This window comes from Ceratotherium simum, chromosome 18 (genome assembly GCF_057802395.1).
Source record: "Ceratotherium simum simum isolate JZ-2026a chromosome 18, ASM5780239v1, whole genome shotgun sequence".
Classification (NCBI taxonomy): domain Eukaryota; kingdom Metazoa; phylum Chordata; class Mammalia; order Perissodactyla; family Rhinocerotidae; genus Ceratotherium; species Ceratotherium simum.
In genome coordinates this window covers 14,110,977-14,123,123 of record NC_141917.1, presented here as the reverse complement: position 1 = coordinate 14,123,123, position 12,147 = coordinate 14,110,977, and the positions used below count along the sequence as shown (strand labels likewise).

The following is a 12,147-nucleotide window of genomic DNA, read 5'->3' as shown; positions in this document are numbered from 1 at the left end:
AGGTAAAGGAGAAGAGAGGCAGGGAAGGAGAGTCTAATATGGTCAAGGCATTATTCAGATGGGTTGCATTCATCTCATTTATTTTTCACATCAACTTCGAGAGATAATGTTGTTATCCCAATATTACTGTTGAGAGGCTAATAGATAATAACTTTCCTATGGTGAAATGGCATTTAAGAAATAAGTAGAGGTGAGATTTTAATCCAGGACTGTTGTCTGGAAAGCATGTAATCTTTGTATATACATTTTGAGGGTAAAAGGATTAAAAGGAGGGAGTTGATCTAATTGCACGTCTTTGAAAATAATAACTATAAGCATGGGGGTTGTGTGTGTAGGAGAAATGTTTTCATAACAGGGGGAAGAATAGAAATTATGAGCTTATTTCACAGAAGCATTTCCCTAAGAAAAAAACTGTTTGTCAGTAAGGGAACTGAAATATTTTTGTGAAATACTAAGATGTAGCCTTTTCATTTTACCTACACACCCTTCCTTCTTATGTTTCAGTACTGTGTGCATTTTTGTGTCCACTATTTAAGTGTAATGATATTGGACAAAAAATATACAGCAAAATCAAGTCAGTTCTGCTGAAACTAGATTTTGGAATTGGAGAATATATCAGCCAGAAGAAACGTGAGAGATCTGGTAGGTAAAGTTTGAATTTTAGATTCTGTGTGTGAGATAAGACATCAGTGGGCTATTTATTATGAAATCACCTTTCATACGTTTCAGGGTATTTTAGCCTTTTACCACATAGTAACATAGCCTTTTCCTATTTAGGCTTTTATTCTTTTCTCAAACATACAATAAATTGACTTTTTAATCCAAATTGTCAGGGGAAGGAGAAAAGGATTCAACAATTTTATATTTGTTATACATTATTTACTTTGTTTAAATTATTTTATTTTGGGGTGGACTATTGCAAATAAAAAATGACACAGGTAGGACTACAAGTGTGGGAGCCATATGAGAGGGGATCGAAAGAATGGGGAAGAAAAAGAAAACAGAGGAAAAACCAATGTGATCATTTTTCACTTTTTAACTTGGCCTATGATCTTATAGATTCTCAAACTATAGCAAGCATCAGAATTGCGTGGAGGACTTTCTAAAGCATGGATTTCTGGGCCCTACCCCAGAGTTTCTGTAGGTCTAGGGTAGGACCCAATGATTTGCATTTCTAAAAAGTTCCCATTAGCGATGCTGATGCTTGCTGGGGCCTCACTATGAGAACCACTGATATGGACCATTTCCCTTAGAAACCAAACATTTGCAAATATATGAAGCTTGCTGTGTGCAAACATTTAATTATATGGAGGCATTGGAGAATATAAGGAATGGGGATAAGGATATATAATGGATAAAATTCACTGTGTCTAATCGGGCCAGGAAACTGAAAGCTTCACATTTTTTCTCAACAGAAGCAGATAAAGAAAAAAGTCACAAAGATGACAGTGAATTAGACTTTTCCGCTCTTTGTCCTAAGGTATTTTTGGTTTAGTTTTCAATTTGCTCCTGTGTGGTTTAAGTGTGAATTTATTTACATGCACTAAAGCTCAATGATTTTCCTAAGACGATGACTCCTATTTCTCTAAGATGATTGAACAATTTCCAAAGGAAAATACTATCTGTTTTTTATTATTCTGACGTTTTTGGTGTTAGTATGGAGTTTTCAAAAGATTTCCCACAGAAGTTAAAACTGTGGCGCCGGTGTTTATATTAACACAGATTAGCCTCACGGTTGCTGCCAAAGAGTTGTCTGTGTCTGACACAGACGTGTCCGAGGTCTCCTGGACTGACAACGGGACCTTCAACCTTTCAGAAGGATACACTCCACAGACAGACACTTCTGACGGTATGCTCACGTTTCTAGATACCTGTATTTTTATTATTATGAGTGCGTGCAAAAGTACTTAACTCTGTCAACTGCTGAATGGATAAATACAATAGGGTATATCTATACAATGGAATATCACTTGGCTGTAAAAATGGAGTTCTGATACTTGCTACAACATGGGTGAACCTTGAAGACATTCAGCTAAGTGAAAGAAGCCAGACCCACAAGTCCACATAGTGTATAACTCCATTTATATGAAATGTCCAAAGTAGGCAAATCTGTATAGATAGAAAGTAGAATAGTGGCTGCTGGGGGTTGGGGGAAGAGGGAATGGTGAGTGATTGGTAGTTAGTATAAGTTTCTTTTTGGAGTGATGAACATGTTCTAGAATTAGATAGTGGTGATGGTTATACAGCTTTGTGAATATATTAAAAACCATTGAATTGTGTGCTTTAAAAGGGTAGATTTTATCATATATGAATTATATCTCAAAAGCTATTTTTTTTTTTTAAGGTATGAGAGAAAAATCTAAACCAGTCAATGTCTAAAGCTGCCTTTATTTTGAAAACAAGTAAATAATTGACTGTCAAAAAAATTACCTTCTGAAATGTCTGGTGGCATTGTTTATGGCAATAATGGGAGGAGGGATGAGAGAAGCTAATCTCACATATCTGGGGCTGATCTTCTTTAAAAGGGACTCAGGCATGGGGGCGCAGGTTCCCTGAATCCAAAGCTGACTCCACAGTTTCTAATGTTTTTCTTCAACGTTACTTTAAAAAAAGAGCTTCCTTGTTTTTTATAATTAGGTTAAATACATTGAGAGACAACTCTAGTGCAGTAACTTAACTTTTGCTAGTCTCATCAGATTATTTCAAGTCATTTTAGCCATATACTGAAAATATGAGCAGATTATAATGGAGGATTATGAATAAATTGTTGTATATGTATTTTTACAAGCAAGACCACACCTTCTTTTTTTCTAGAGGAAGGAGGGAGGCTGTGGAGTGTTTGAAAGAAGGCAGGTTTGGAGATTGAGAGACCCAAGCATAGTCTTGCCTTTGTCATTAGCTAATTGTGTGACCTTGAACAGGTGACATAATTTCTGTGAACCTCCATTTCCACATCTTTTTATTTATTTATTTATTTTTTTGTGAGGAAGATCAGCCCTGAGCTAACATCCATGCTAATCCTCCTCTTTTTGCTGAGGAAGACTGGCCCTGGGCTAACATCTGTGCCCACCTTCCTCCACTTTATGTGGGATGCCGCCACAGCATGGCCTGACAAGGGGTGCATTGGTGTGCGCCCGGGATCCGAACCCGGGCAGCCAGCAGCAGAGCGCGCGCACTTAACCCATATGCCACGGGGCCGGCCCCTCCACATCTTTAAAGTGCGTTAGAACAAGAGGATCACTGAGGTCCACTCAAGCACTTCAAGCTCTAAATATCTACAAGACCAGGATAACAAACACTTGACTCTTAAGCATCTCATTTCAGATTTACACAACAAAGGGGGCAACAATAATCATCGAACCCACATATGAGGCTTTTCATTAATTACATTGAAGATTTCAGATCACTGTTGTGAAAAGTTAACTGGTATACTGAAAGATTTTCTATGAAAATTGAAAAACAATAAAACCACTGTCTGCCTGCTAACCTGACATTGCTTTTAAATGTCCCAAATTTTAAAGTGTTCCTATAGGGTATATTCAGGACGTGAATTTGGTTAAAATGGTATGGCCAGTTTCAGCTGTATTTGTGGAAAGCCAAATATTTCCATCAACTCTTAGACTGAATATGGAATAGGAGGAGTAGCTTCTTTTAACTCATTGCTTTAAACAAACACAGGTTACAGAGACTCTAATAGATCTCCATGGATGAAAATGCTGAGGCTGGGTAATATTCACCATCTGCTATACCAGAATCCATGAAAACCTCCAATTGAAATGTTTTTTATTTTGTGATCATACATATCCACATTGGCTTAAGCTAATTCCCTCCCCAGGGGCAGGATAAAATTTTTGTTTATGGTAAACATTTAAACATTAGTCAAAGCTTCAAGCTAACATTAGACAGGTTGAATATTGTCATTATATACACTGTTTTGTGCCTAAGAAGAAAGCTAAAGACATAGTGGGAGCGCTTGTAGTGTTTGTGTACCTGTGGAGAGAGAGTGTCCCGGATTTGGGAGGGGTCCAGTATGTGGTTAAATTGATTTAAGCTGAAACAAGAGGCTAGATGAAGGCCAGGGTTGCCCAGAGGGTTCAGATTAAAATCAGATATCTTTTAGACAACTCTTTAATTTCAAATTTATTATGGTGCTTACGCATGAACTTCTGTTACACATTTCACAGATCTTGACCGACCTAGTGAGGAAGTTTTCTCTCGAGACCTTTCAGATTTTCCATCTCTAGAAAATGGCACGGGAACAAATGATGAAGACGAATTAAGCCTTGGCTTGCCCGCTGAGCTCAAGAGAAAAAAGGAACAGTTGGACAGCGGTCTCAGACCGAGCAAAGAGAGGCAGGCAGCAGCTGGGCTCGCCCTTCCTCTGAGCAGTGACCAAACCTTTCACTTGATGAGCAACCTGGCTGGAGACGTCATCACAGCCGCCGTGACTGCTGCTATCAAAGACCAGATAGGGGGCATGCAGCAAGCACTTGCCCAGGCTGCCCCCAGCCCAGGAGAGGACACAGACACTGAAGAAGGTGATGACTTTGAACTCCTTGACCAGTCAGAGCTCGATCAAATTGAGAGTGAATTGGGACTCTCACAAGACCAGGAAGCGGAAGCACAGCAAAATAAGAAGTCTTCAGGCTTCCTTTCCAATCTCCTCGGAGGCCATTAGCCTGGGAACCAGCTTGTATAACAGAGCACAAACTACCAAAAAATTTCAAACAAGCCAAAAAAAAAAAAAAAGAAAGAAAATGAAAAAAATTTTTTTGAACTGTGAGCTTTACTGATTACTTTAGATTTTTTTGGTCTTATTTTCCCTTCTGCAGTGAATTAATTGGATATATATCAGCTGACACTGATCGATTGATATTTCTGATAGTTATTTTTATGTAATAAGCATGGAAATGAACTTTATATATACACACACACACACACACACACACACACACACACACACTGTGTTGTCAGAGATGAATATTAGGGGTTGTTTTTAAAGCGAAAAAAACCACCAAATTATTGAGATCCTCCTGTAAGTATTCCTTATTTTTTCTTTACAGTTAATTTTTCAAGCATGCAAAAACAGTTTATTGTAACTCACTGAAATATTAACAATGAATTGTGAATACATGCTGTATCAGCTCCTTTGTTCCTAATACTTGGAAATAGTTCAAAATTTTTGGTAGATTTTGATGTAAAAAGACAAACTATCGAGGTATCTTTAGTTGAAGGACTTGGGAAATACTATCAAAATTAATTTCCTAGGAAAAATTTTAGAAATATGTTTAACTACTTTGGATAGGCTGATACATTTCCATGTTATTTCTGCAGTTATAGACGTAGGCTTCCTTGTAAATGGCATGCTCCATTGACTGCCAGCTTTAGTCTTGCAATGGGTGGTATTGACTCATAGAAAGCAAGTAATTATATATCACGTAGGTGGTGATTTTGATGTAAACAGAGATTGGGCTGTGTTATGTTGTTCAACTGTCATATATTTGTAATAGGGATATTTTGAGTGCAGATCTCTTCTGCCTGCTCAGACCTAGGCTAAACCCTCATCTTTCATATTATGTCATGTAAAAACTCTCTTAAAATTGTGAAACTAGTTCCTGGTATGTATACGAGTGATGTGGTCATCAGCAGTAGAGAAACAGTACCTGTTTCCATAGTCTGTATAGACTCTCCTACGGGAGAGAAACTTGCTTGGCTTTAAAGTGTATTTATTTGCCATTGAAGTCTAAATATGTAATCTGTTTCTTATTGGGAAGCTAGAATATATTTTTCCTTTATTTTAAACTTTTTAGATCACCTTAAAATAACCAAATTTGACTTAAGTTTTTAACAAAGGACTAAAGAGGAGAAATCAAGCTAATTTTGTTTTTGATATAAACTTTTAATAGTGTTGAGGGACCATGTCAGCAACTACCAACAATCTCTTCAATCTTCAGGTACAGCTGGCATTTCTACAGATGCATACAGACATCTGAGACCCTCAGAAAGGAAGGATAATCCAAGAATATAGGAAATCTGTGGTCCCCTCCATTTATTTTATCCCTTTCCTTATATGTCTAAAGACTAACTATAGGTAATCTGACATTTTCATGTAGCATCTCTTATTTATTTTTTCTTTCTGAGGTATTAAAATATCTAGACTGAATTTTGCCAAATGTTAAAGGGAGAGAAGTTATTGAAGACTTTGAACACTTGCTTTTCGTGATTGACTATGCCTGTATGTCATTAGTGCCTCTTGACTGTGTTTGATGTCCTTTATGAATACAAAGTGAGCCTGTGCCTTCATTATCTTGCCCATTTTGGTACAAAAGAAAACCTGGTGTTAGATCTATGAACTTTGTGGGTTTGGAAGGAATATACCTGAATCTATTCAATAAGAGTTTCTGGACATGAAGAAAAATACAGTCACATATTTATAAAAGAGTTGTTACCAGGATTCTTTCTTTTTATGTGTATGTTTCTTCATTTAAAAAATATTCTTGGCCATGAAGTCAGAAAGTTCAAAAGTTATTTCAATTTCTTCATTGAGGGGAAAACAAGAAGTTAAATAATTGAATAATTAAAGAATGTGTTACAAGTCACTGGAAAACCTTACAAGAATCTAAACCCAAGTGTTGATGGTATGAACAATAGAGCTGGAATCAAATGTTACAAACTATCAATTAAAATGGGTTTGGAGGTGGGGAGGTTGGTAGGGTAGAAAAATGAGTTACCAGCACTCTAGCGGAGACATATCAGCTCGCTGTGGACAGTAGCATTATCACCATATATGCACTTCAATATTATTTGTTCAAGAATACATGTGATGACAAATTTACACAATGAGATAATGGTACTCTTAATTCAAACATACATAGGGATGTTGAGGGTTTTGTGTGTGTGTGTGTATGTGTGTGTGTATGTGTGGTGGTTTTTTTTGGTGGGGGAGGGCATAATATATAGTCCTGTTTCTGCTTTTAGGATATAGTAATAATAAACCCTGTGATTGATCTTGTACAGTAGGAGACTACATATCTCTTATCATGAGAATTTATGCAGTTAACTTAAAATGTTACGCATGGATTTTTTTAAATTACAGAGGAGCTGTAGAAAAATGTTTTGCTCACTTCCTGTAGAAAATGCTGACCAAAACCATACAGTGGGAATAGCATACATTGATCATGCATTTTGATCTGAAACAATAAAGCAGGGCTCAAGAAGTTCCAAGTTGCTGTGGAAGGTCAATCCAGGCTTAAAGCAGTGTTTATATTCTCATTCTGAAACATCTTTTCTTTTTTCTTATCCTAAAAATCTTAAAAAGTTATTTTTAAAAAACTGCCCCAGTTTAGTTGAATAACTAAGAAAAGAAACTTTTATAAAGTTTTGCAACTGGCGAACTTCCTCAACATATTTACATCTCACTCTTATATTTGAAATAAATGCAAATTTCTTCCTTTTTAAAAAATGGCCAATGCCAGCACACTACTGATTTTAGGCAAGAAGCAAATATACACTAAAGAAAACAGTGATTTAAACATTTTCCTTTCTGTTTATAATTTAGGTTAGTTCTTTACACAGGCTCCAGCTCAGTTACAGGATAGGAAATTATTCTGAAAACCCTTACTAAACTACTGTTGTCATAGGTCATTTGTATCATGATGAAATTAGAAAGTTTCAGAACCACATTTTTGTGTATTATTCCTCCATTTCCACTGCAGCATTTAAGTTAGGATGGAGTGTTGGAAATATGAGTTCTGGTTCTGTTGTTAATATCTTGGCCCTAAGACAATGTCAAAGGCACATAACATCCCGAAACCACCACCTCAGTTTCCCCAAACATAAAATTAAGAAGCTACTTCTTATCCTGTCATACAGGGATGTTTTGAGAATGAATGAAAAAAAAAAAAGTGAAGCACTTTCATGGGAAAAAAGCTGTATAAAACCAAGATAGTGATTTTTTTCCTGCCTGTTTCAACTAAGCCATCTTTTTAAACATTAAAACAAAGTCAATCCACAAGAAAACTCTAAGGTTTTTTTCAATGGGCCTTGCACTATATTGGCCTCATAATTCAACAAATGCTGTGCAATAAAAGGGTGAAAAGTGTTGCAAAAATGTCTATTTCAGTTGACTCTGGACTGTGTGTGAGGTTCTACACTAGTCTTTTTTTTTTTTTTTTTTGGTGAGGAAGATCAGCCCTGAGCTAACATCCTTCCTCTTTTTGCTGAGGAAGACCAGCCCTGAGCTAACATCTATTGCCAATCCTCCTCCTTTTTTTTTCCCTTTTTCTCCCCAAAGCCCCAGTAGATAGTTGTACGTCATAGTTGCACATCCTTCTAGTTGCTGTATGTGGGATGCTGCCTCAGCATGGCCAGACAAGGGGTGCGTCGGTGCGTGGCCGGGATCCGAACCCCGGGCCGCCAGTAGCGGAGTGCGCGCACTCAACCACTAAGCCACAGGGCCGGCCCCTACACTAGTCATTTTTAATGGTTCTAACACTTACTGGCGGTGGAACTCTGAGTAAGTCACCTAACATCTCTGTACCTGTTTCCTTCATCTATAAAATTAAGACACAGCACCTACCTTATAGTATGTTGTGAGGATTACATGTCTAAGACTGGGGGTGGCAAGCTATGGCCCGTGGGCCAAATCTGACCTCCCACCTGTTTTTGTATGGAATACCAGCTAAGAATGATTCTTTACATTTTTAAATAGTTGGAAAAAAATCAGAAGAATATTTCATGATATGAAAAATATGTGAAATTCAAAATTCAGCATCCATAAATAGTTTTATTAGAACACAGCCACACTCATTTACATACTGTCTGCTTTGATGCTATAACAGAAAAGTTGAATAGCTATGACAGAGACCATAGGCCTACAAAGCCTAAAATATTTACTATCTGGCCCTTTATAGGGAAAGTTTGCCAATCCTTGGTCTAATAATAGTAATCACTCAATTACAGTTAGGATCATGTGCAATCCTCATGACTCTACAATTAAGTGGTGTTAAGAGCATTTTTCAGAAGGATAGGGTTAAATAAATTGTTCAAAGTCACATAGTTAGTAAGGGGAAAATCCAGTTTGACCCCCAAAGCCTATTCTCTTTCCAATATGTCACATTATCTAATATTTCCTGGGGTTTTTTTAATACATTAAGAATGATCATAATTTTAAATAATTGAACAGAATTTCACTATATATTGAAGACTGATTTTATGTGATTTAGATTAATTTCTTTTTCAAAGAATCCAGAAACCAGCTGATCTATGTTGTTTTAAATGCTGTAATAACCAGGTTTGCTATAAATCCAAATTTCCTGTTAATTTAAGAACAGAAAACTTTGCATATCTAGATATCCAAAAACCATTTCCATGATGGAGGAGGCAAGGAGGAAATAATGACCTGAAGAAGAACAGATGCTAGAAGAACCATATGAGAATGATAATAGGAAAAAGTAAAACCAGAAGTTCTTTACTTTATCTAGCCATCTTCTGCTTTACTTTTTAGAGAAGATTGAAAATATACATTGTTTTGCTTATCCCAGTTGATGACTAATACTAGCTATCTTTCTTAAAGTGGGTATCTGTCTAGAGAACTCAGCTATTTTAAAAGATTTTGATAATCTCAAAGTCAAGTTTTCTGGGATAAAAATCACCATCAGTCTTAACTTTTGTGCTGCAAAAGATTCATTTAACAAATACTGAACAATCTCTGTGCCAGCACTGTTCTAGCACTGGGGTACACAGAAATGAAAGGAGTCCCTGCTCTCACAGAGCCTATAGTTTAGATGTGGATGATTATCTATAATGTGACTAACCATCCTGGTTTGCCCAGGATGGAGGGGTTTCCTGGGATACAGGACTTTCAGTGCTAAAACTGGGAAATCAGTGACAACAAATGCTAGTGGTAGCCAATTTCACAAAATGGTTCCCAAAGATACAGCATTCATACCCTTATGCAGTCCTGTCCCACGTTAAATATGGCTGACCTTCGTAAGTAATACACAATTGTGGAAATGACTGTGTGACTTCCCAAGTTAGGTCAGAAAAGACTAGGCTGGCTCCATGGCCTAGTGGTTAAGTTTGGCACACCTGGCTTTGGCAGCCTGCGTTCGGTTCCCAAGTGCAGACCTACACCACTCGTCAGCAGCCATGCTGTGGCAGCAACCCACATACAAAATAGAGGAAGATTAGCATGGATATTAGCTCAGGGCGAATCTTCTTCAGCAAAAAGAGGAAGACTGGCAACAGATGTTAGTTCAGGGTGACTCTTCCTCAGCCAAAAGAAAAAAAAAAAAGACGTTGTGGCTTCCATTTTGCTCTCTCCAGGGGAAGCCAACTGCTATGTTATGAGGACACTCGAGCAGCCCTATATAGAGAGAAGTCCACTTGGTGAGGAGCCAAAACCTCTTGCTGTCAGCGTGTAAAAGCCATCTTCCAAGGGGATCCTCCAGCCAGTCAAACCTTCACATGACTTGAAGCCCGGGCCCACATATTCACTGCAATTTCATGACACCCTGAGCCACCCAAATTCCTGACTTAGAGAAACTGGGATCATGAAAGTTTGTTGTTTTAAGCTGCTGAATTTGGGGGTAATTTGATACCGATTAATAGATATCTAACACAGTGCTATAGAGAAAAGTTATGCTTAGTAAAAAGACTTAAGAGTTGGGGGTAGGCACTATTTTTGAAAAGAAGGTATAGATAAGCCTCTCTTATAAAGGCATTTGGGCAGAAACCTTAAAAGTAAGGGAGCAAGCCAGCAAAAGAACATTCCAGGCATAAGAATAAAGGATGTCTAAGACTTAGTACCAACAAAAGATGCTTGCTTAGCCTTGTTAGAGGAACATCAAGAGTGTCAATGTGACTGAAGTGGGTGAGCAGAGTGGGGACATGGGTGTGGCAGGAGATCAGAGGTAGGGGTAGAGGTGGCGGCAGAGCGTATAGGACCTCCTAGAATACCAAGTAAGTGTCTTAGTCCAGTCAGGCATAACAAAATTCCACAGACTGGGTGGCTTATAAACAACAAATTTATTTCTCACAGGCTGGAGGCTAGAAGTCTAAGATCAGGGTGCCAGCACAGTCTGGTGAGAGCCCTCTTCTTGGTCACAGACTTATTACATCCTCTCCAGAGTCTCTTTTAGAAGAGCACGAAGCCTGTCATGAGTGCAGAGCCCTAATCACTTCCCAGGGGCCCCACCTCCTAACACCATCACCTTGGGAATTAGGTTTTCCACGTATGAATTGGGGGGGGGGGGGCGGATACAAACATTCAGACCACAGCAAAAGGTGTTTGAACTTGACTTTTAGTCACAGAAAGCCACTGAAGGGTTTTGAGCAAGAACAACAACGTGACTTGACCTCGATTTTTAAAACCGTCTGCATCTTCTTTGGTGTAAAGGGCCACTTGGATTCTGAACAGGCAATGTTCAATTCTGTTAACAGGGCTGACTGGTTCAGGCTGTGCAGATGTGTCTAAGAACCCCCTAAGCCTTTAACATTCATGTTTCCCACAGAACTGCGCTACTACTTATGAGGCCCCACAGCTAACCGAGCACATGAAATCAGGCTAGTCCGAATTGAGATGTGCTGTTTACACACTGGAGTTCCAAAATTTAGCACCAACGAACCAATGTAAAATTTCTCATTAAATCTTTTGTATCCGTTACATGTTGAGATGCTAATATTTTGGCTATACTGGGTTAAATAAAATGTATCAATCTTATCGCTTTCTTCTTGCTTTTTTAAAAACGTGGCTACTATTCGATTTAAGACTGCATACGCGGCTTGGATTCTACCTCTAAGGGCAGCGGCTCGGCTGTGCTCTTTGCTCCCCACTGGCAAATCTGTCCTTCATCAGTTTTGCCCGCGCCCTTCGCCGGAAGGGCCGCCTCAGAAAGGCCAAGGCGCTGGCCTGGACCCTCCGGTCTTCCCGTGAATTCCCTCGGTGTCCAGCCCGAGCCTCCGGTTCCCGGGACACCAGCCGCCCGACGACGGCTCGAGTGGTCCGACTCGCGGGCTACACAGCAGCCCTGGCTTTCGCGACATCCATTCCCCGCGCTGCAGGGGCACAGCGCGGTGCTCGGAGAAGCCACGACCATCGCGTGGCCGCTTGGGCGACTCCCCGGAGGCCTCCCGGGGCCGAGGAGC

At 38.9% G+C, this 12,147-nt stretch overlaps 1 protein-coding gene across 3 annotated transcripts in view; it reads left to right on the top strand.

Moving 5' to 3' along the window:
- The window catches only part of RETREG1 (reticulophagy regulator 1), a 141,184-nt gene extending 133,029 nt beyond the window's left edge, over nt 1-8,155 (top strand). For all 3 annotated transcript variants that reach the window (XM_004422688.3, XM_087443155.1, XM_087443156.1), the window contains 4 exons: nt 505-642; nt 1,416-1,480; nt 1,723-1,849; nt 4,185-8,155. In XM_004422688.3, coding sequence (XP_004422745.1) covers nt 505-642; nt 1,416-1,480; nt 1,723-1,849; nt 4,185-4,678 — 824 coding nt within the window. In that variant the 3' untranslated portion in view covers nt 4,679-8,155. The remainder of the gene's footprint in view (nt 1-504; nt 643-1,415; nt 1,481-1,722; nt 1,850-4,184) is intronic.
- The last annotated feature ends 3,992 nt before the right edge of the window (nt 8,156-12,147 follow it).